Raw genomic sequence first — 23,998 nt, 5'->3', positions numbered from 1 at the left:
CTCCAGGTCACCATGCAGGCTATTTAGAATGTCTTACCTTTGCTGTCCTACTGAACTCCAAGCAGTCCTGCAGCTCGAGTTTATCATTCTTTGATGCTATCACAGGCCTGAGAACAGCCAAAACCCATTACTTTCTACCATCTGCAGGAGGGGCCTCAGCCAGGCACCTCACACAGCAGGAGACAAGGGCTACTTCCAGTATGAAAAGGTGCCCAGCAATGGTAAACCTGCCGTGAGCACAAGTCTGTGTACCAAGGCTGAGTGGACCAGCCCACAATGCAGTGACTGTCCTGAATTAGTATTACTCAAAACCAGATTCCTACAGATAAACAGGAACGGGGGGGTGGGGGGGGTGGAGTGCAGGGGAAAACACTGCTGTTCCCAGGTCTAGCACACTTGTGGTGATTCATCGGACTTCACTTGTAGTGGGTAGAGCTTGGAAATCAAACCAATCCTGGGAATGATCCCTTACGTTAGGGAAGTACCCAAACTACACATGCAGCTCTACATCACTAGTAGAGCAGCTTGGATTAGATTTAATACAGGTAGCACACCACACTGGATTTGGTGGCTCATTCTGGTTGCAAGGGCACTGTTTCAAATACAGGAAGACAAGAGGTAAATTGCTGATACATGAATGCAGCATGAGAACAGAAAGAATGGCAACTACCCAGAGAGAGGCCTCTGCACATTTCCCTCAGTTCCACCCTGTCCATAGTTCCTTCCTCCATCGCGGACTGAATAAAGGAGCTAAGGGACCACAGAAAAGGGTCCCAGCACAGCTTACAAGCATCACAAGCCACCCCCACCATCTCTGCCCATTTGCTCATGTAGAGTCTATTCTGTACCCAGAAATCGCCTCAATCTCCACTACATATAACTGTCTTCAAGTGCTTTCTCAGACACACTTCACAGAACACCTGGTGAAGATTTTCCTGTTCCTCACAATGCCGGCATCCCCTTCCTTCCACCTATCTTCGAATTCAACTTCCTTTATTCCTGGTGGGCTGTGACCCCCCCCCCCGTTTTTTTTTTAATAGTCCTGGGGGTTGAACCGAAGGCTTGGGCCCTATCCTTGAGATTCTTTTGCTCAAGGCTAGCACTCTACTGCTTGAGCCATACTGCCAACATCCAGCTTTTTCTGCTTATGTGGTATACTAGGAATTGAAACCAGTGCATCATGCATGCTAGGCAAGCTACCACTAAACCAGATTCCCAGCCCCACTTTTTTTTTTTCATTTTTTTAATTGTTATCATGAAGATGATGCACAGGTAGGTTCCAGGCACATGTCAGATCAGAGTATATTTCTTTTTCTTATCCACCTTTTTAATGCCCCCTTTCTCTTAGGATGTTAACAGTCAGACAAGTTACCAAAAATGCCCCTGAGATAGCTGGCAGTACAGTAGCTGGCAAAGTGACGTTGAATGCTGTGTATAAGTGCACGTAAATTCAAACATGGACATAGAAGAATATGCTTACTAGTGAATCCAAAGGGCAATCCATTCAACAGAATCCTTCCAACCTATTCCTAGATCATCTGTCCACATGGCCACACTAAGTGACACAAAACAATCATATTTAACTCACTTGCAAAGTCTAAAGTGTCATAGAAGCATCATATTTGGCACCTGATATTACCAAGTTCTTCTTGAAAGTACAATAAAGATATAAACACATCTTAATTAAAGGAATTAATGACAGTTACTACAAAGATAAGAAACATACTTTAAGATATTCACTTTAGGGCCAGCAGTTTGGCCTAGTGGTAGAGTGCTTGCCTAAGCATGTATAATGCTCTGAGTTTGATTCCTCTATACCTCATGCACTGAAAAAAAACAGAAGTGGTGCTGTGGCTCAAGTGGGACAGCAATGGCCTTGAAGAAAGCCCAAGGATGGTGCTTAGGCCATTAGTTCAAGCTCCAGGACTGGCATGGTGGCTCTCGCCTGTAATCCTTGCTACTGAGAACTGAGAATCAAGGTTCAAAGCCAACGTGGGCAGAGACTCTTAACTCCAATTAACAACCAGAAAACTGGAAGTGGTGCTGTGGCTCAGGAGGTAGGGTGGTAGACTTGCTCTGAAGAGCTCTGGCACAACACCCAGGGTCAGGGAGGCAGCCTTCAGCTAAAGAACATGGGGATAGTGCCCAGGACCAGAGTTTAAGCCCCAGCACCAACCAAACGAAAAAAAGAAAGAGGAAAAAGAATATCTGAAGGTGAGGCGCCTGTGGTTTACACCTATAATCCAAGCTACTCAGGAGGCTAAAATCTGAAGGTCATGATTCAAAACTAGTCCCTAACACATAGCTGGGCATGGTGGTTCACAACTGTAATCCTAGCTACTCAGGAGGCTGAGATGTGAGGATCAGAGTTCAAAGAGCATGAGAGTCATTTCCAATTAACCACTAGAAAACCGGAGTAGATAAGTGGAACTGTGGCTAAAGGGGTAGGGTAGGGCGGTACCCTCGAGCTGAGGAGCTCAGGGGCAAACCCATGTCCACCCTCCCCCAAAAAATAATAGCTACAATGACCATAATGGCAGAAATAGTTCTGTGGTTCCAAGTGGTAAAGCAGCAGGCTTGAACACAAAAGCTAAGGGACAGCGTACTCAGGACAGACAGGTAGATAGCTATCTATCTATGAAAGTGATTGGTTTGAGGTGGAATTTTGGCATCTGGTTGGGTACCAAGGGGCTGCTTCGAGAGGGGTAACTTCATCTCAGTGGTAGGAAAGAATGGTTTGCAACTTTAACCTACTTCTATTTCCGAATGGGATTTGCTAAAGCAGCAGCAGAGGCCGAATTGAAAGACCTGAACAAGTCAAGTTTCAAAAAGATCCCCTAACCTCCCTGACTCGAACCTGGTCCAGCACACAGGAACCAGGACCCTCGGCGGCTGGCCTAGTCACTATGCCCTCAAGTCTGAACACACAAATCAGGAGCAATTCCTAACATCACAGGTTAGCCAGATCCACCGGTGGGGCTGTTTGTCTGCATATTCTAGGAGGTAGCAAAGACAAAGCTGAGCTGCTCATTAGCTCTAGCTCTTTGTCACTTGGTTTGTTACCTGTTCATCCCAGGCAAGTTTCCCCAGTAGTATCTGGCCCTGTGAGCGGCAGAAACTTTGATAGCATCGATCATCACTGGATTACACTGCAGGGAGAGAAGCGGGACTTGAGCCAAAACATTCTAGGGAAGCACATCAGAACCCAGGTGTCAATCAGGGCAGCTGTATCCTGGCTGTGTAAGAGGCCAGTTTCTCACCAGAAGACAGACCAATTTCCATCCATAGGTAAGCACAATAATAGGGGCTAATACTTTGTGTGAATGGTAGGTGAAAAAAGATCAGATCAGCCTTATAGACACCTGGGCCACTGCAGGTGACAAATGTAAAAGCACCTCACAATGAAACCCAAGTCAAGGACCTGGTCTTGTGGCTCAGAAACACCCAGCCACTGCATTGTCATGGCAACAAGACCCAAGACAGCTCCATCACAGATACCTGAGATATTGAAGTTTTTCTGAAAAAGAGCCAGAAGTGTGGCTCAAACAGTACCATTACAAAGAGAGAAAATAAATGGACAAAAAGCATTTACTACTGCAAATGATACAATAATCCATTCTGTATCATCCCCTAAAACAACCATTTTTGAACCAATATGAGAAAAAGCACTCTAGACTTTTTCCAATCTACAGATTGACTGGACTCATGGCCCTAAAAGCACATCTTCCAAGGGATACCCCACACGCCTCCCCACAGTCCCTCCATCCCAGACATGTTCTGCGATCTAGAAATACCCAACAGGGCTGCCACCCAGGCCCTGTGCCCCTCACCGCCAGGAACCGTGAGATGTCCTTCCTGTCGCCAACCTTCATGGCTACAACATTCTCAAACATCCAGAAGAAGGGCCGGTTATCACCCTCCTTAGGTCGAGAGTAATTCAACAGGTGGTAGAACTCAAAGAACAGACGGCCAGTGCCCTCTACATCCATAAAAACAGAGAGAAACAAACGTTCATTCACATAATCCATTAGGTTCCCAATGACAGGAAAGAGCAATTCCCTTGGCACACTATCTTCTCCCTGGAGTCCCCTGGACTCCAGCAGGCATTGCAGAAGGATGGCTCACACCTGTCATCCCAGCTACTCAGGAGGTTGAGATCTAAAGATCACAACTGGAGGCCAGTCCAGGCAGGAAAGACTTTTCCTTTCAAGTAACCACCAGAAAATTGGAAGTGACACTGTGGCATAAATTGGTAGTAAAACACAAGCCTTGAGAAAGAGCTCTACAACAGCATTGAAGTCAACAAAGGTTGGTCATATGCTGAAAAATCTGAGGATTACAGTTTGAACACAGCCAGGGCAGGACTCTCCAATTACCTATGTAAAAACCAGAAGTGGTGCTATGGCTCAAAGTAACAGAGCACTAGCCTTGAGCAAAAGAGTTGGAAGCCTGGCTTAGTAGGTAAACAGGAAGACAAAGAATTGCTGTCTCTCTGTTTACTGGAATGGATGTAAAAGTGAAATAAGAAGAAAAAGTAGCATTTCAGATCTCAGATTATCTTTGTATTAGCTAGACTATACTAATAATAATAGTTTCCACTAAGTACTTCTGGGTACCTAACCTTGTACTGAATGCTTTATATCCATAATCCCATCTAATCCTCAAAACAGCCTCATAATTTCAAAGATTGTTATATCTGCATTATAAATGGGGAAACGGGAGGCCTAGTGGTAGAGTGCTTGCCTAACATGCACAAAGCCCTGGGCTCAATTGCTCAGTACCACATACTCAGAAAAAGCCATGAAGTGGTGTTGTGGTTCCAGTGGTAGAGCTCTAGCCATGAGAAAGTCCAAGGGCAGGGCCCAGGACCTGAGTCCAATCCCCAGGACTCCCCGACCCCCGGGGGGAAAAAACAGGCTAAATAATCACCTCGTCTTCTCAGTATAATCTTCAGAACTCAGGACACAGATGTAGTAGTAGGGTCTCTGAATACTCACCATAGAGGCCTTTCCTGGCCGGATTCACATTTGAGAGGTCATTGCATGGGCTTCCACCAATCACCAGATCAAAGGGGCCCCACTCATCAATCTGGGAACAAAAACATGGTCAGGGAAGAGACAATGCTAAGAAAGATAGGACAAAAAGCCTAGTTATTTATATCACCAATTGTTGAATCTTTCTTGGTCCATAGCTCCACTTCATTTTGGCCAGTCCGTGGGCTTTCCTCAAGGCTAGCGCCCTACCACTGGAACCACAGCATCACTTCCAACTTTTTCTATGTATGTGGTACTGAGGAATGGAACCCAGGGCTACTCGCATGCTATGCAAGCACTCTACCACTATGCCATGCTTTCAGTCCCTAGCTCCACTTCTTATACTAACAGGATTCTCAGGATTCCCTAAGAACTAAGTCACTATTTTCAACAAGAATTAACCACAACTCTGGGCTCATTATGCCTGTCTTGAGGGTTGAGGAACTTGAGTTTTAACAAGGAAAAGAAAGATGACCCAGAATGGCAGGGACTGTACTCACATTCTGCTTTGAGATTCTGCGGACATCATTCACGTATTTTATACTCCCGCCATGCTTAACAGTTCCCACAGCAATAGACTCTTGACAGACTTCAGAGGCAACATACTTTTCCACCTTAATACCCAAATCCTTGAGGACCAAATAACCTGTGGGAAAGGAGACACATAGATGCTGCTCAGAACAGAGCAGCTCAATTCCAGTCCCTGAACAGTTGTAGACTGACTTTACAATCTCTCTGGCAGATAGGAACATACACATACTCAAGCCAGACCCCAGGTGATCATGAATCTTGTTTGTGGATTATTCTGTGAGTGTAAAAAGCTCAGGAGGTAGAAAGGAGCAAGAGCAAGGATGATATTAGTGGTCACTGTCCAAGGACAGTGCTCAGGCCCTGAGCTCAAGCCCAGGACTGATAAAAAAAAAAAAAACAACTAAATGTAACAAATAAAACATGTGTTCTTTTAAAAAGGCCAAAGGTCCAGAAGGTGCCAAGGGTAGATCAGGCATGACACTGCCCTAAAACCTGGACCAGGTCAGACTGGCATGCAGACATGACTTACCTGTGGCAAACTCACCTGTGGCAATCCCATCAAACAGTGACAGCACTCTAATGGGCCGCCTGCGAGCTGCAGGGATCGCAGGGTATAACTTAGGTGGTTCCTGCCAGAAGAAAAGTTGATCATGTATTGAAGAAGCAGGGGAAGAGAGGCCTCAGGGCCTCATCCTGAGGCCCTGAAGGCTCCATGTGCTATGTGAATCCACAGTGTGGCTCAGGGCCCTATGGTGGTAGGTGATGATGCGACTTGCTTACAAAATCAAATTCTGGATCAGTGGTGAAGAAAGTATTTAGGCGCACATTCCAGTCCTTCCGGCGCCTGAGCACCCCGTGGCAGCGCTGTGGAACACACATGTAGCAACTCCACGGCTCCTGAAGCTTGGCATCTGCAGCTGTGCCAGGGCCAACCAGCACATCCAGACATTCCACACAGAAGCACCTGCACCAGCCCGGGAGAAAGGACATTGGTCAAAAATCCAGCTCTCCTAAAAGACCCGTTCCCAGGAAGATAAAATTCCAAGGGCTACGCTACTCTTCAATTTATAGGCTCTTTGCACAAAATTCTCCCTACCCGGATGGGAGTTTGGCCTAGTGGTAGAGGGCTTGCCTAGCATGCACGAAGACTGGGGTTTGATTCCTCAGTACCACATACACAGCAAAAAGCCAGAAGTGGTGCTGTGGCTCAAGGTAGAGCTCTAGCCTTGAGGAAAGCCCAAGGATAGTGCTCAGGGCCTGAACTCAAGCCCAGGACTGGCAAAAAAAAAAATTCTCCCTGACCAGGAGAGTTTGGCCTAGTGGTTAAAGTGCTTGCCTAGCATACACGAAGACCCAGGTCGATTCCCTGGTACCACATATATAGAAAAAAGCCAGAAGTGGTGCTGAGGCTCAAGTGGTAGAGCTCTAGCCTTGAGAAAGTCCAAGGACAGTGCTCAGGCCCTGAGCTCAAGCCCAGGACTGGCAAAAAAAAAAAAAAAAAATTCTCCCTACCCATCAATTGCCAAGGTCCTTTGGACTAGTTCAGTTTGCAAGGCACTGAGGGGCACAATACACACCTATAACAAAGCAAGGTCAATCACCCAATGAGCATCACCCCCATGTTAACCTTTGGCCTTGTCTCTAGTCCAGTAGAGCTACAATGTAACTCCTGGTGTTTTGGATGGAAGCAAGCATAGGCGACTACGTATTGGCAGCCTTCAAGATTGCAAAGTACAATCTGGTAGTTGCTGTAACTGGCAACAGTGGGGCCCAGTGCTTACCGGCAGCAGCTCGTGTTGCTGCACAAAAGCAGCTCTCGACCCTCACAGCACACTGTGCAATAGGACTGATAGCCATCATCATCATACATGTAAAACAGCTCAAGGAGACGTTCCTGGCAGGCAAAGACATACCCATGAAACCAGAGATGAGAGTGAGACACACCCAGATTGTCTGCTGGCTAAGGCCTTAGGAAAGTTCTAGATAAGCTACTGTGGCCTGGTGTCCAATTACAGGGTCAAACGTGTGACTTACAGATCAGCTCCTCTGGTACAGCTTCCTCCATGGGAATAGGAAGCATAGGAGGGTGCTGGACGGCACAGAGTATCAGGGAGGGGTATAGGTGAGAGGAACACAAAGGCACAGGACTCACCCGGCATGTGTTGCAGAGTCCACCCTCAAAAAGTGGGTGGAAGGACACAGGGTTTTTTCGAGCACAGGCCAGACAGCGATCTACAGGAAAAATAAAGCCGGGGCTTATTTCAAATTATAGGGTAACACCAGAGTCAGCTGCCTAAGAGTCAAGTGTGAAAGCTGGTTATTGGTTTCAGACCATCAGTATGCCAACAGCTCTCCAAGCCTTGTACCATGCATCCCTTCCTTTTTTCTTATGGTTGGGTCATGGAACTTGAATTCAGGGCGTAGAAATGTCCAGTTTTTAGTTGGTTAAATTGAAGATCCTAATTCCCACCTTCCTGCCTAGAATGACTTCCACCTGAGATGCTCAGAAAAAGCCAGAAGTAGTGTTGTGGCTCAAGTGGTAGAGCACTAGCCTTGAGCACATAGAGGCTTAGGGACACAGCCTAGGCCCTGAGTTCAAACCTCAGGCCTGTCCCACCCCCAAGAAATAGTGGAGATGTGGTTTAAGTGGTAAAGTTCAGGAAATGTACCCAGGTTCTGTGTGCCAACCCCAGAATGGGAACAGAACAAATGGAACCCCCCTCCCAGATATTACAAAGCCCAGGCAAACAACTGATTCGTTCCTACTAGGCCTTGATCTTGAGAAAGGTGACAAATGACAATGCTTCTCAACTAAATGCTTCCTCCAGTTCTTGTTTGAGAATGGCTTAAGGCACTATTCGTTCACATTATTGTTTCTCTTTCCCAGCTTTCATTTAATTCTCTGTATCTAGGTTTCATTTTGTCCCCATCACACCCACCTACTCAGATTGTGGTTCTTGTTTCCTAATGTGGTTCTAACATTAAAAAAAAAAGCCACGTTATCTTGATTTTATTAAGATAAAAGAACTATGACACAGAAGAGAAATAGACCTGTTTTACATCCTGGCGCCCAGCACCAAGGAAAGAAAGAAGGAAAGGGAAAAGGGAAAAGAAAAGGATTACCTTCCAGATTGCCCTTGTTGTTGGTGATATCAGAAGCCATTTGTTCTGTGCAGAAGAAAAAAGTTTACTTAACACAAAGCCATCCATGCTCAAATCACCTCAGCAACTTTCCTCATTCCAGGCCATCCAAACTATCTTCCCTACCCCGAAATCACCTCGACTCTGATCATTTTCCCTTCGGTCTTTGCCATTGTTGTAACCATTGGTCTTGAGGCGCTTGGGTGCCGGGCAGTTGTCAGAAGTGGGTGAGTCATCACCTGTGCGCCTTCGACTCTTATTCTCTGTGAAAAGGAAAGCACATGGCATCTATGATTGGACAAGAGTCCTTGGAGAGAATGTTCCCAGAGTAAGACTGCTCAATGCTAAGAACCAGCTGCCTGCCTTAATGGCATGAGAGGTCTCCTCAGGGTATAAACGGCCCATAATGGGTAGACCAGAACAGGAGCCAGCTTAAAACCTCACAATTAGGAACTAAGACTTGCTTCCACATGCAGCTTTAAACATCTGCACATTCATCCTTCTATCCTCAGCTCAGGAATGGCAAGTTCACATACAGCTGATACAACTAAAAGTCACACATCTGACTCATGGTTTCTGAGCACTGCCAATAGTTAACTGTGGATGTGACATGACTTCCACTGCTACATTCATGACAACTTAAAAAATGGAAGGACTATTTCATTTACACAAGCTGAACATGATTGTGGTTTGGGAAATTTTGATGAAATTAATTAGCATCCTAATACCATGAATTTTATTAATGCAGATAAACTATGTTAAATGAAAACAGCACCATTGAGCAGCCATGTATAAAATGCATGACAGGCATATGAAAGATAAAATCTTTAGGCTGCCTCAATGTTGAAATGGTCATGTTATAGAAAGAGTGGATTAAGCATAATACTTGATTAGTGTTGTTACATCTGTGTTTTTTACCTCACTGAAACTATTAGAAAAAAAATTACATGCATAGTTCAAGTTGATCATGCTTATTTGTGTTTCAGCTGAATCTATGCAAACAGAGCATCCATGGCTAATTAAATTGACTCTGCTTCTGCAGAGAAAGCTTTACAGCTTTCCAGTATAAGGAAGGTGGATGTGATGTCTGCCTATAATCCCAGTACCAAAAGAGGCTGGGGTAGGAAGGAGGATCAAAAGCTTGAGGGCAGTCTGGGCTATTTTAGCTGTCTCAAGAAACAAACACAAACATAAGCAACATTTAGTAATAAATCACATTTGGTGGTATTGAGGGGCAAGACGGAAACCAGTGTTGAGCAAAAGTAGGAAAGATGTGCGCCCAGTGTTACCCTGAGAGTGGGGGGAAGGGGAGTGAGGAGTGGGGGTATGGATTCAGATCAGCTTAAGAAATTTCATTCTAAATTCCACATTTGCCAAGAAATAGAAACAGTGAGGAAAAAAATACAACAGTCACGAGATGGGAGGGGGGAATACCGTTTTTCCTGGGTCCTAACTTCCTACTGCCTGCACGCTGCACCTTCGACTTATTTACCACTTTTTTGGATAGGGAAAACAAAACAAAACAGAAAACATTATGTGAAATGTATGGTTAAAATACACCTTGCACTTTAATTCTACTTAGTTGGCTGAGATCTGAGGATGGTGATTCAAGCCAGCCTGGGCACTAAAGACCAAGAGACAACACCCAGCCCCAAAGCTCAAGCTCCATGACCCACAAAATAATAGGTAAATAAACAAATAACTTGGTAATAAATATGGAATTTTTTTTTTTTTTTTGCCAGTCGTGGGTTTGAGCTCAGGGCCTGAGCCCTGTCCTTGAACTTTCTCAAAGCCAGAGTTCTACCACTTGAGCCTCAGCACCACTGCTGGCTTTTTTTCTATGTATCTGGTACCGAGGAATTGAACCTGGGTCTTCATGCATGCTAGGCAAGCACTTTTATGACTAGGCCAAACTCCTGGCCCCTATGCAATCCTTTTTATTCCAGTTTTTTTTTTTTCCTTTCCTCTTTTGTGGGTCTTCGGGTTTGGAGTCTGGGCCTGGGCTAACGCCTATCCCAGGGCCTAGGCGTTGTCCCCGGTATCTTTAGTGCAAGGCTACCACCCCACCCCTTAAGCCTCAGCACCACTTAATTGAGATAAAGTCTCCCAGTCTTTGAATCGTGTTCCCCAGATCTCAGCCTCCTGAGCAGCTATGATTATAGGTATGAGACATCATTCCCAGCTTTTATTCCAGCTTTCAGAAGATTCAACCTTAATTATCATCAGGTAACCTTTAAAGGCATTTCCTGGACATGTCCTGGGATTGGTTTTCATACACAAAGCCTTGGTTTGAGGCTGGGTACAGAGAGCTTTGCAGACAGGAGCAGCTGGGTATGTCCCCAAAGGCTGTTCCTGAACTAGTGGCAGTGGCTGCCATGTTCCCAAGGGCTGTATTCCTAAACTAGTCACAGTGGCTGACCCAGGGACTTGTTCCCACCTGGCTGCTTGTTGTTGGGTTTCAGGCCCTCAATCCCAGTGGGCTTGAAGCCCCCGTGGGCCCACTCCAACATGGGCTTCAGCTGGTCCTCCAGGGAGTCTCCAGGGCTGCTGGGGAAGGTCTTACCAGCACGTATACTGGCTTTCTGCCAAGATACAAAGGAAAAGACAGTCTGTGATGAATCGGGCAGGTGGGGAGTAGCCAGGGCAAATCTAGGGATTCCCCCTACCCTCTAATCCCCCCTCACACTGTGCCCTTTCATAGCCAGCTGTCTGGGGTTGTGGAATATTACAAGGAAGGGCCTGGCAAAGTGGCTGGAGATCTTGGAGCTCAGACAGATGAGACCCTCCCTTCCAAAAAAACCAAAAATGCTTCCCAGCAGGAAAACTTCATAGTCAGTTCCTTCACTTGATGATGTAGTTACAGGAGTTAGACTCCATGTTTGTTGGAGACACCAAGCATGTGACACTTGACTCCACCAATACTACAAGGTCCTTTATTACAACAACTATGAGGATTTACACATATAAAAAAAGCACAGCATGGGGCCGGGAGTTTGGACTAGTGGAAGAGTGCTTGCCTAGCATGCACGAAGACCCGGGTTTCATTCTTCTGTACCACATTCGTAGAAAAAATAAGTCAGGAGTGGTGCTGAGGCTCAGGTGGTAGAGCTCTAGCCTTGAGAAAGTCCAAGGACAGTGCTCAGGCCCTGAGCTCAAGCCCAGGACTGGCAAAAAAAAAAAAACAAAAAAACAACAAAGCACAGCATAGGACATAGGAATGTGGGTTCATAGTAGTGTTAGCAAAGAATGCAAGAACCCCTGCATTTGATTCCTCAGTACCACATACACAGTGGCTCAAGCTCAAGTGGTGGTGTTAGCCTTGAGCAAAAGCCACTCAGGAACAGTGCCCGGGGCTAGAGTTCAAGACTTAGGATTGACAAAGAAAAAAAAAGTACAAAAACACAGGGTCAACTGGCTCATGCTATGGCAGGCACATATAGAAGTACAGGAAACGAAGGAGAGATCGGCCTAGAGAAGGGCAGGATACAACAGCCTGATCTTGGTCTTCCACAATATCAGTCAAGTATGGAATATATGATGTATCTGGGAAAAGTCCAAAATTATTATGGTCCCTCCACATGACAGCAGTCATACTTCCCAAGTGGGTCTGGCCTTTCTATGCCTTGTCCAGGACTAACCTTTGGCCTTTTCCTACCCCTGGCCAAACTGCACTCTTGTAACACAGGAACTTAGAATAGCTTTTTTTTTGTGAGTCAGGGGGCTTGAACTTGGCCTAAGTGCTGTCCCTGAGCTCTTCAGCTCAAGGCTACCCCTGTCAGCTCCAGGCTATGTCCTACCCTTCAGCCAAGCCCCAGTTCTTGTTTTGTAGAGGTTAATTGAGATGACAATATTGGGTCATTTTTGTGCCTTTTTGAACCTAGATCCTCAGATCTCAGCCTCCTAAATAGCTGGGATTACAGGATTGAGCCACAGAACCCAGCTTAGAATAGCTTTTAGAAAATGGCCTGTCTTGCTTCCTCCACACTTCGGTGTCAGGCCTTTCCTCCCAAGTTACCTTCAGGGTATGGTATATGGCCTTCCTATAAGAAACCAGCTTATTGAAGGTGGTCAGGTTGAAGTGCTGGCTGAACAGCCCTAGGGCCACCAGTTTGTCTGCAGCAATCTAGAAGAGAAGAGATCCACTATCACCATCCACATTACTCTCTGTCAAGTGAAGCCTGGGCCCAATGGGCCAGCCAAGAGGAGGTGCAGTTTTACACTTCACCAGAGGACTCATTCTGGGGGCAAAGTTCACAGACATCAATTTCAAATAGAAAAAGCAGAAAGAGTGATGATAAAGAGTCCTGGCCTAGCCTACATCCTGGACCTGTGATGGTCAGTCCTGAAATTGAATTTGGGTATGTATTTTGTCCCCGCTGTTGACCACAGAAACAAAAAACTTCCCACCATCCAAACCACATGAAAGACACACAGCATCTGCTGAGAATGCTTTGTGTACATGTTTTGGCCCTTGTTAGGCCTTATTAGTGCAACAGATCTTCATGGTAATTAATCTCACAGTTCAGAGGACTTTAGTGCCACACTGTACTGATATATTGACATAACATCCATTCTGCTTCAAGTCACTTCCCCATGTATTCCTTGAATTACATTAATCTCTTGCTCCCTCTGCTGGACAGTAGCACAAGTACATGAAGTTTCCCCTACCCAGCAGAACTTCACTCACAGGCATTTTTCCCTCCCCCCGGAAGAAATAAATGATCATGGCTGGGAGTTTGGCCTAGTGGTTAAAGTGCTTGCCTAGCATGCACGAAGACCCGGGTTTGATTCCTTGGTACCACATACATAGAAAAAAGCCTGAAATGGTGCTGAGGCTCAAGTGGTAGAGCTCTAGCCTTGAGTAAGTCCAAGGACAGTGCTCAAGCCCTGAGCTCAAGCCCAGGACTGGCAAAAAAAAAAAAAAGAAAAAAGAAAGAAATGATCATGTAGAAACTAAAACCACAACTGAAAAGGGCTGTATCCCAGGAATGTACTAGATGGTCTTATACTTGTATATGCTTCCCAGCGTGTCCCACTTTGGTTAGAAACTCTCCCACCTTCTCTAGGTTGGAAAGCTATTCTGCCCACCCTAATAAAATCAATGTTTGCAGGTCCCAGAATAGACGGTGTCAGAGTCAACAGGGAGGTCGGAGGTTATATCATTGTGATAGAATGCTTGCCTATCAAACATGAGGGCCCACAGTTTTTTTAATACAGCCTAATTATGCCAATCAGAGCTCATTGTCAAGTAAGATTAATGGATATTAGCTAACATGGGGATTGAAGGGCTCAAGTGCTGTTATCTATGCACTAAAGATGAAGCATTTCTGCCCCTAAGCCCTCAGTACCTATGCTGGTGACTGACTGTGCCACAGAAAAACAAACAAAAACTAAAAATAAAATCTACATGGCCAATACACACACACACACACACACACACACACACACACACACACATGGCTCTTGACAGCAAATTACTTCATATTCAAACAGGTTGGCATGGCAAGTAATTTGTCTGCATTGTCATAGCCTCTGAGTGCGCATGTGCCCAAAAATGACATTTACCTCAGAGAACTTGCCGTCACCAAACCACTGGACCCATCGCATGCCAGATGTGGCCTGGCGTTTGGAAGTGTCCTTCCACGACACCACCATGGCCGGCCACCAGGAGAAGCCCTTGATCTTTCCCCATACAAGGTCCCCTATTCCAAATTCCTTTCCATCCTGAAAGAAAAACCACAGGAAGGAACATCAGTGGAAAGTTAAGGAAGGCTGAGGAATACCCGAAAGTCAATGAAAGCTTGTCATCAAACCATGATGCTGACTTGGGGTGGAGCTCCAGGAAAAGAAAAAAAAAAAGCAAGAACAGTGAAAGAAGTGAGGAAGTGAGGACATATTAAGTATTTTATATTGAAAAAAGGAATCGCGGGACTGTGTGTGGAAGCACACCTGTAATCCCAAGACTTAGAAGGAGGCAAAGTTTGACTTGGAGCCAGATCTCAGGAGGCTGAGATCTGAGGATCCTGGTTCACAGAGATAGAGCATATGCTAAAAAAAAAGCAGGGTGGGGGGGATTCTACATGAGTGTAGGAAAGCTCAAGGCTGAAATACTTGGAGGATATTAACAAGCTCAATTGGACAACCATGTTTAATAGAATCCAAATCCCAGGATGGATAACAGACATTAAAGTGAGGAGACTTATTTGGGCAACAATCTGTTCTATCATGGTTTCACTCTCATCAATACACTCATACTCCCAGATACTGTGGGGGGGGTGGAATTCTGATATTCTGGAAATTAATTCTGACTTACACACAGGATACAATCCAAAGGGCATGTGAGAAATAGATAAAACTTTCTAAAAGGAGAAAAACAACAACAATAACAAAAACCCACTGGGCACTAGTGGTCACACCTGTAAGCCCAGCTAATCTGGAGACAGAGGATTGCAGTTTGAAGCCAGTCAGGGGCAAGAAGTCCATGTGATGCTAAAAATGCCGGAAGTGGAGCTGTGGCTGGCGTGTTAGAACACTCGAGCACTTGAGTGGACAAGCTCAGGGACAGCACCTCAGCCCCAGGTTTAGGCCTCAGAACTGGAGGCGGGTGGGGGCTGAACAAGGCAAAAAACTAAATAAAAATCATAGCAGTGGTCTGTTACATAGCTGATTGTTTCCTTCTGCCTATATCTAAGGCCTCTTTTGGTCCCCCATGGCAAATTCCTTCTTCACTGTACCTGATACTCGCTCTCAGCATCGTGGCTCTCTTCATCCATGTTTGAAGACTCCAGGCTGTCCTCCTTGCTGTCTTGTCCTATCCCAGGGTAGGGACTACTGCTGCTGTGGGCTGCTACCTCATCATCTGTGAGGTCGATGGTGGGGTACATGCCGGAAGGCGATGGCCATGGCGAACCTGCTGATGCTGCTGCCCTGCGTCTCAGAGACTGTGGATAAAAGGGCAGTGTGTGCCACAGGAAAGCATAGGAAGTGGATAAAGAGAGGCCAAACAGCTTCCCCAAGAAGACAGAGAAGCAGCAAGGTAAAGGTCAGGACTGCCCAGGACACACAGTAACAGGAAGCAAGGATGCCCTAAATGGGGAGAGGAAGTTACTGAAACTATTTAGAGACAGAAATACAACAGGTAAAGCCAAATGCCCCCAGTTCTAGCAGAGCACGTGGTTTCTGGTTTAAGCACCTCCTGGTGGCCAATCCAGCAAGAGAAAGAGGATTTTGCTTGACCTGCTGTGCTGTCTCAAGACAATTGAAGGACACACTACTTAGATTAGATGGTTCTGTTAGTCTGTGCCTTCTAGCTCAACTCCAAAGGGGGGCAAGAATCTGTGCATTGAGGAACTTTCCCATTATTAGCAGAGAACTGAATTATGTAGGTCCCAGCGAAGAGCTAAGGAGAGAAGCTTGCCCGTGCCCAGGAGACAAAGAAAATGCAAGGTCGCTGGAAAACAGTTGACAGTCAAGATGCAGGGATTCAGATCATCCAATCAGAGATGGACTGGGAACCAACCCTGGTAGCTGGGAACTCCACAGGGGACTCATCCACGGGACTGAGGCTCTGGCGGCCTCGGGTAGCACGTAGGGAGGGCCTGAGCCTCTCTTGACTGGAGGCATTGTTATTTCGGGTTCGGACCTGGAAGCAAGGGGGCATAAGCAAAAGGCCTTAGGTAACTTAGGACAAAATGACCAGGGCAGGTAGCCCAGGACTGGACCAGGGATAGCCCAGGTGATTAGACCACTCCCAGCCCAGAAATGCTCCTGTTGTATGCTAAATATGATGAAATGCCAGTTACCTAGCCTGTGGTGAGTCACACTTGCAGGTTAAACAAGGTGGCAAAGGCATCTACAAAGTTGAATCAAAAATGAAAAATGTGGGGCTGGAGTTTGGCCTAGTGGTAGAGTGCTTGCCTAGCATGCACGAAGACCCACGTTCGACTCCTTGGTACCACATACTTCGAAAAAGCCTGAAGTGGTGCCATGGCTCAAGTGGTAGAGTTCTACCTTTGAGAAAAATTCAAGGACAGTCCTCAGGCCCTGAGCTTAAGTCCAGAACTGGCAAAAAAAAGAAAAAAGAAAAAAGAAAAATGTGTTGCCAGGGCCTGGTAGTTCATAACCTGTAATCCTGGCTAATCAGGATGCCGAGATCTGAGGAGAGAGGTTCAAAGCTAGCCTGGGCAGTAAAGTCTGTGAACCTCTCCTCCAATAAACTGCCAAAAACAAAAACATGCATTTGAGTCCTCTTTCACCACTTCTACTTTACCAGTGGGTATTTAATTGTGAAGAAGTAGCTAGAATCTTGTCGAATGTGTAAAAATGGGTTGCATTAAACAAGAAATGCGAAGGCATTGAGATACCTTGATCAGTCAGCCCTGTTTTAAGAGGTGTGGTCCTATGTATTGATTTCCCATGTTTAGGCCTTATTCTGAAGTCTCACAGAATTAAAGCACAACGGTGTCATCTCTGCTAAGGTGACTGGCAGCTGTGCTATCTACCCAGCTGCTTAGCACTGTGTCAATTAAATGAAGATAACTAATATCATAGGAAATTAAGTGTTTTGAGAAATAAAACCTTGTTTCAGGCCAGGAGCTAGTGGCTCATGCCTCAGGAAGCAGAGATCATGGTTTAAAGCCAGTCCATGAGATTCTTATTCCCAAATAACGGCCAGAAGACCAGAAGTGGCACTGTAGCTCAAGTAGCAGAGCATTAGCCTTTTGCTGAAGACCTCAGGGACAGGACAGCACCCAGGCTCAGAGTTCAAGCCAACAGCCAACAACAACAAAAAAAAAACTCGTTTCTTGTTTCAGCTCATTTGTGAACCCTTGTCTCCAAACCATATAGGAGCCGGCTGGATCTGGTTGTTCGCTCTTATAATCTTTGCTACTCAGGAGGCTAAACTCTGGATGCCTGTGGTTGGAAATCATCCTGCACAGAAAATTCTGTAAGATTCCTAAGACGTAGAGCCTAACCTAGCAAGCAAGCTAAGTGACTATGAGGTCCTGAATTCAAACCTTGACGTTACCATGATGAAGTTTCATGAGTTCAAACTCTGAGGAAGGCAAAAGCCTTCACTAGGGAGATGGAAGTGTCTTTTCCTCCAGAGGCCATCAAGTGTGACAAGGGTGGGGTCGGGTATGTAGGTACTTACTGCTAGACTTTCAGATCTCGTTCTGGTCTCTCGGGAGAGTTTTGGCATCACTGGAGCATCAGAGTCATCCTCATCCTCACCATCCCCACGACCTGTCAGATCCTTTGTAAAGAAAACATGAACTTTCTGACGTGTCACAACAGAATAGTTCATCATCTATATGAAAACCCGTAATTAATCCAAAACAGCCTAAAAATAAGACATGTGGCTCAAACCTACTCAGGAGGCTGAAACGTATATGGGTCACATTTCAAAAGCTAACCACCTGTTACAAATCTGCAACAATCATCTCCATTTATCATAAGAAAGGGAGACTGGAGGTGTGGCTCAAGTGGTAGAGTGTCAGCTAAGTAAGCAATCAGAGGCAATGTCTTTAAATCTCAGTACTGAAAATAAACTCTCCATAGGCCGGTAGTTTGGCCTAGTGGTAGAGTGCTTGCCTAGCATGCACGAAGACCCGGGTTCGATTCCTCAGTACCACATACATAGAAAAAAGCCAGAAGTGGTGCTGAGGCTCAAGTGGTAGAGCTCCAGCCTTGAGAAAGTCCAAGGACAGGGCTCATGCCCTGAGCTCAAGCCCAGGACTGGCAAAAAAATAAATAAAAATAAAAACACACTCTCCGTGTGTGTGTGCGCACACGCGCGCGCACTTCACATTCTCAGCATAAAACTAGCCATCTCAGCCAGGCACTAGGGGCTTATATCTATAATCCTAAGTACTCAGGAGGCTGAGATCTGAGGATTGAGATTCAAAGTAGCAGGAAAGTCTCTATGAAACTCATCTCCAATAACCACCGGAATACTGGAAATGGCTCTGTGGATCAAAGTAGTAGGTCTAATCTTGAGTGACAAAGTTCAGGGACATCATCCAGGTCCCACCACCAATACCACCAAAATTAACACCAAAAACCACCAGTCTGTTCTAAGAAGATTCTCTAAAAGTTCATTCACCACAGGATCACATCACAAACTCAAGACAGGATTGACAAAGCCCCAGTGATAAGCATGTCAGATGAATGTGCCTGTGCCAAGCAGGTGATTAAGGCAGCTCTCATCACTTGCAGCGTATGGGAAGATACAGGCCAACTCATGGAGGGAGGACTGCCTGACATGGAGAAATAATGCACCCTCATGGTTATCACAAAGACTACAGGCTTACACCAAACCAGTAGACAAAAGCTAAGCAATGAGCAGCCAGGAGGTATGCTAGAGAGATAAGAATGTGACTCCAAACTTACAACCATGTGCATGTGGCCTGGGTGAGTTCATTGCATTCCCTTTAAAAACGGGAATAGAAATAAAATCATACATCCATTTTTTTTTTTCACTAACAGGTAAAGTTTAAAGGACTGGGGCTATAGCTATACCAGGGCACTTCTCTAGCATGTTAAGGCCCTGGGTTTGATCCCACTCAAACACCTCAAAGAGGGTAGGGGGAGGGAGTTTGGCCTAGTGGTAGAGTGCTTGCCTAGCATGCACGAAGACCCAGGTTCAAGCTATGATACAGTGAAACAACAAAAAGACTTTTAGCTTGCAGATTATAACTCTGAGCCCCAGGATGCCCATCACATAAAAGGCAAATTCTGAAAAGGCAAATTCTGAAAAAGGAGCTCATACCTGCGTGTAACTCAGCAGACTGGAGACCTCCCTCTTGGACAGTCGTGAACTTGCTCTGTAGCCTACGGAGAAAGAGTAGAGCTCATGTTTGGAGGAAGGGTCTTGCTGACATGTCAGGCTTCCCTTGTCTCTCATAGGTTCCTAAACCACAGGTATTCAGCCCCTTCCACACAGGTGAAGCAGCAGAGCACAGACACATAAATCAAACTGAGTCCATTTCTTGAAGAAGTCCTTTGCTGCCAACCATACTGTGAATGTTCACATGGAACATAGGAGTAAACAGGCCACTTTCACTCAACAAAGCAAGGGTGTACAAGATGACACAGAACAAGGACAAGACAGGACAGTATGGAGTGTTCCAAACAGCAGGCCAGAATCCCAGAATCCCAAGTGACCAATTCCAGAGCTATAAGGAAGCAGCAATGAGAAGCAAAGCTCAGAGTTCCTGATCACACCCAAAACCCACCTCAGGACTGTGCCAAGCAAACTACAGAAGGCCCATGATCTGAGGCAGTACTGAAACTGCCCCTAAAGGCTAGTAGAGGATAGAGGACCATCAGCTTTAATATTCCCTCTCTCCAGCCTTGCCCGTGAGCTGACAGGAACACAAAGGCACATGTGGTGGTAGGCAGGGATGAGAAGCGGCTTGGACTTAGTTTGTCATGCTACCTAGGAGCGGATTCTCCCTTCCCAGTGATGTAGGAAAGAGTCAACTCCTGAGTCTGTAGGACCTTCCAGCTACTGTCACACAGCCCCTGGCCCACCCAAACTCCCCATTGGCCCAGCTACCTCTGACTTCCGGGGTGCGGATAGCTTCTAGGATGGGGGGTGAGGGGGCATCCTTGGAATCTGAGGATTGGTCGCTGCAGGCCCCATTGATGGATTCCTCCCTCCCACTGGGGTCCTCCTCTTTGTTGAGTTGTCTGGTGTCACCCTTCATCGTTGCCTGTGAAAAAAGGTCAAAATGGGTAGGGGTGAAAAGACAGAATGCAGGCTCCATGGGGCCACACCATACCAATTTTTCTGTCATTGGCTCTACCTATATGCTCAGTCCAATCTCGAAGTGATATGCTGTCCCAGGACCCCACTCAGGATGCCCCTATAGACTGCCCCCCTCACCAGACTTAGAGGCTCAAGATTTGGTCTTTCTATGTGGCTGTGTCCCAAAAGCTCAGGCACCAACACACAGGACAGGGGACTGAAGCACAGGTCTGAGGCTCAACTCAGGCTGTTCTGTGCAATTAACAGACCTTTTAAACTATACCAGTTAGGCCCTGCTTGCCCTGGCCTGCCTGCTGTCAGCCTCTGCCCACTCTTTCTCTGGCCCCTTCTCCCTACCCAGCCTCTGCAGGGCCTCAGGAAGCCAGTGTATTATTTTCCCTCCTGACTCCTTTGTTTGTTCTCTCTCTTCCCCTCAATCTGTAGGTCCTCTCCCAGAGCCCTCTCCTCCCCCACAGAACCTTCTCTCCCTCTCCATGGCAGCCCAAGCCACGCCCCACCCCATCCTCAAGGACTCATTGGTCTCCTGCACTGTCGCTCAACCCCCGACCCCACCCACCCACCCCCTCAACAACTGGGACTGCAGAGTCCCAAATTCTCAAGAAAAGGACAGAGGCGCTACAGGGGCTGAGGGCATTTTAACAAGAGGGTTGTGTCCAGATTTGCTATAGCCATCGCCATTCCTGGTAATTCAGCTACAGAGCCAGTTCCTACTCATGGTTGATGGGCCCTGCAATATTGTAGGCACTTGTTGGATCTAAAAACTTGTACTTTTTCTTCTAGAACCATGGCTAAAGGGTTAGAGTGCTTGTCTTGCATGAAGAAACTCTGGGGTCAAAAGCACTACCAAAAAGAAAAAAGAAAAAAAAAACCTGATACACCAGGTTTGTTTTCAAGGTTTTGATATCCATCCATCCAGATGCATCTGATCCCAGCACTGAGGATGGACAATTAGAGGCCAGGCTGGGCTACATCTCTCAGGGAGGGAAAATTATCTGTGCACTTGCTTGTTGCAAGATTTAATCCTCAGAAATCCTAAAAAAATAAATAAAAATCATCTTAAGAGACAGACAGTGGCACACACAGCCCTAATCCTTGCACACAAGAGTCAAGACCAGGCTAGTGGGAGTGTAGCCTAGTGGTAAACTACTTACCTAGCATGCATGAAGCCCTGGATTCAATTCCTCAGTACCACATACACAGAAAAAGCCGAAAGTGGTGCTGTGGCTCAAGTGGCAGAGTGCTAGTTTTGAGCAAAAAGTGTCCAAGGACAGAACCTAGGCCCTGAGTCCATGCCGCAGGACTGGCAAAACAACAAACCAAAAAAACAAGAAACAAAAAAAATAAAATCAGGGACTAGGACTTAGGCCTAGTGGCCTGGTGTGCACAAAGACCCAGGTCGATTTCTTGACAGCACATGTTAGGTTCACCTGGAAGAAATGACTTCTGTCCTTGGCTCTCTCTCCCTGCACATCCCAGCCCAGCACCTGTAACCCTGGCAACTAGCATGCCTGAGGATATTTCCCCATCCTCTAAGATCACATCCACTTCTGCTGTGTAATCTCTAACTTCTCTTAATAAGCACTCTTTTTTTGCGGGGGGGGGGGGCAGTCCTGGGCCTTGAACTCAGGGCCTGAGCACTGTCCTTGGGCTTCTCAAGGCTAGTGCTCTACCACTTCAGACATAGCACCACTTCCAGCTTTTTTCTGTATGTGATACCGAGGAATCAAACCCCAGTGCAGTGGCTACTCACGAGGCTGAGATCTGAGGACAAGGATCAGGATCAAAGCCAGCCCTGACACTAAAGTCCATGAATCCAATTAATCAGGAGAAAACAAGAAGTGGGACTGTGGCTCAAGGGGTATAGGGCAGTAGCCTGAAGCTGACGTGATCAGGAATAGCACTCAGGCCCAGAGTTCAAGCCACCAAAAGAAAAAAGAAAAAGAAAGGTTAGGAACCCAGGGCCTGAATGGCAAGAAGAAGAGAAGGAGGAGGAGAAAGAAGAAAAGAAGAAACCACCAGAATTAGGTAGACTATGCTGCAAGTCACAGATACCAAATGCCAGATCTTTGACATTTTTATCATCTTTTTCCATTTGGTGATGCTGGGGTTTAAACTGCACCTCTACCACTTTGGTTACATCCCCAGACATGCTTTGTCCTATTCTGGTACTGGTGTTTTGGTTCTCTCTTGAACAAAGCGCCATTTCTTGATTTTTTGCTGGTTACCTCCAAGCAACCAGAGTCTCATGGACATTTCTGCCCACGTGGCTTACAACAGCAATCCTCAGCATTCAGTCTCCTAAGTAGCTAGGATTACAGGCATGAGCTACCAGCTACCCAGCACCTGGCTTGGGGAGAACTTTTTCATTGCTACTCCTGGGGCTTGAACTCAGAACCTGGGCACTGTTCTTGAGCTTTCTCAAGGCTAGTGCTCTACCACCTGAGCTACAGCACCACTTCTGTTTTGTTTTTCTTCTGTGTATGTGGTACCAAGGAATGGAATCCAGGGCTTCATGCATGTTAGGCAAGCACTAGAATTTTTTCTAAATGTCCATTTCCCAAGAATTAAAGTAAGGGAGGAAAGAGTAGTCCTTGGGTCTTGTTTGTTGAAAGCAAAGCCTTCTTTGCCCAGCGTTGCCTCAAACCTCGAGAAGCTGGAATAGATTTCTGACCATGGCTGCCCTAGGAATCCCACTTTAAGTCATTTGCATAGCCTGTAAGCACCTATTCCCAACAGTTCCTCTTCCTTGTTCCTCTATCCTCAGAGTATCTTCTAGAAGTACCAACTGGGACTAGCAGGCTGGGAGATGATCAGGGAGTGGGGATCCATATCCACCAGGGGGCAGTGTGGCAGTCAATAATGCAGAGTGCTATGGGACCCCCCAGGCAGATTTGCAATTTATCCAATGCCCTAATCTTTAGGCACCCTAATATCTAAGCATTGGTAAGAGGCAACTAGGGGCCTAGGGAACAGAAACTATGGACCAGCTGCCCTGGCATTAGCTAGGAGCTGCACAGAACTAAAATATCTTAGCTTCCTCAACCAATTCTTGGGCAAATTAACATGTACTTCCAAGAAGCAGGGCTCTAGCAAGGCTCTGATCATGAATGTACACACAGATGAAACACATGGAGTTCTCTGCTCCACAGTCCAGAATTCCTGGGTTGTTGGTTTTCCCACAAGGAACTGCTTCTGCTGTCACCAACAGGGATGAGAATCTTGTCTTTCTTGACTGGCACACCAGATGCTTCCAAGCCTCTTACCTTCCCCAAACCCTGACCCATAAGAAGCTGGCTGGTCTGCAGTGAGCACCTGGGAAGCCCAGCAGCCAAAAATGCCATGAAAGCTGCTGCACTATGGTTCAGAATCATAATTAACTCCAAATGTCTCACCTTAGGGCAAATCAGGCTTGCAAACCAGGCGAGACTCCAGAAGCATATCCACCATCTAAAGGAGCTGGATGGGGATGGGATGAGGGGGGGGGGGTGTCTCACAACACAGGCCAGTAGATGGCTGCCAG

At 46.3% G+C, this 23,998-nt stretch overlaps 1 protein-coding gene across 1 annotated transcript in view; it reads right to left on the bottom strand.

Annotated features, from left to right (window-relative positions):
• Nucleotides 1–23,998, bottom strand: part of Dnmt3b (DNA methyltransferase 3 beta) — a 36,887-nt gene that overhangs the window by 2,379 nt on the left and 10,510 nt on the right. The window contains exons 2-21 of the mRNA XM_090352177.1: nucleotides 20,266–20,422; nucleotides 19,477–19,538; nucleotides 17,860–17,961; nucleotides 16,225–16,347; nucleotides 15,440–15,646; nucleotides 14,271–14,429; nucleotides 12,721–12,828; nucleotides 11,143–11,287; nucleotides 10,140–10,199; nucleotides 8,843–8,968; nucleotides 8,688–8,732; nucleotides 7,717–7,796; nucleotides 7,346–7,458; nucleotides 6,345–6,528; nucleotides 6,109–6,193; nucleotides 5,534–5,679; nucleotides 4,998–5,088; nucleotides 3,831–3,979; nucleotides 3,064–3,149; nucleotides 38–107 (exon numbers count right to left, since the gene is read on the bottom strand). Coding sequence (XP_090208303.1) covers nucleotides 38–107; nucleotides 3,064–3,149; nucleotides 3,831–3,979; nucleotides 4,998–5,088; nucleotides 5,534–5,679; nucleotides 6,109–6,193; nucleotides 6,345–6,528; nucleotides 7,346–7,458; nucleotides 7,717–7,796; nucleotides 8,688–8,732; nucleotides 8,843–8,968; nucleotides 10,140–10,199; nucleotides 11,143–11,287; nucleotides 12,721–12,828; nucleotides 14,271–14,429; nucleotides 15,440–15,646; nucleotides 16,225–16,347; nucleotides 17,860–17,961; nucleotides 19,477–19,538; nucleotides 20,266–20,416 — 2,292 coding nt within the window. The 5' untranslated portion in view covers nucleotides 20,417–20,422. The remainder of the gene's footprint in view (nucleotides 1–37; nucleotides 108–3,063; nucleotides 3,150–3,830; nucleotides 3,980–4,997; nucleotides 5,089–5,533; nucleotides 5,680–6,108; nucleotides 6,194–6,344; nucleotides 6,529–7,345; nucleotides 7,459–7,716; nucleotides 7,797–8,687; nucleotides 8,733–8,842; nucleotides 8,969–10,139; nucleotides 10,200–11,142; nucleotides 11,288–12,720; nucleotides 12,829–14,270; nucleotides 14,430–15,439; nucleotides 15,647–16,224; nucleotides 16,348–17,859; nucleotides 17,962–19,476; nucleotides 19,539–20,265; nucleotides 20,423–23,998) is intronic.

This window comes from Megascapheus bottae, chromosome 18 (assembly GCF_031878675.1).
Source record: "Megascapheus bottae isolate mThoBot1 chromosome 18, mThoBot2.hap1, whole genome shotgun sequence".
In the NCBI taxonomy this organism is placed as follows: domain Eukaryota; kingdom Metazoa; phylum Chordata; class Mammalia; order Rodentia; family Geomyidae; genus Megascapheus; species Megascapheus bottae.
The sequence above is the reverse complement of the archived record's forward strand: the minus strand, read 5'-3'. Positions and strand labels throughout refer to the sequence as shown.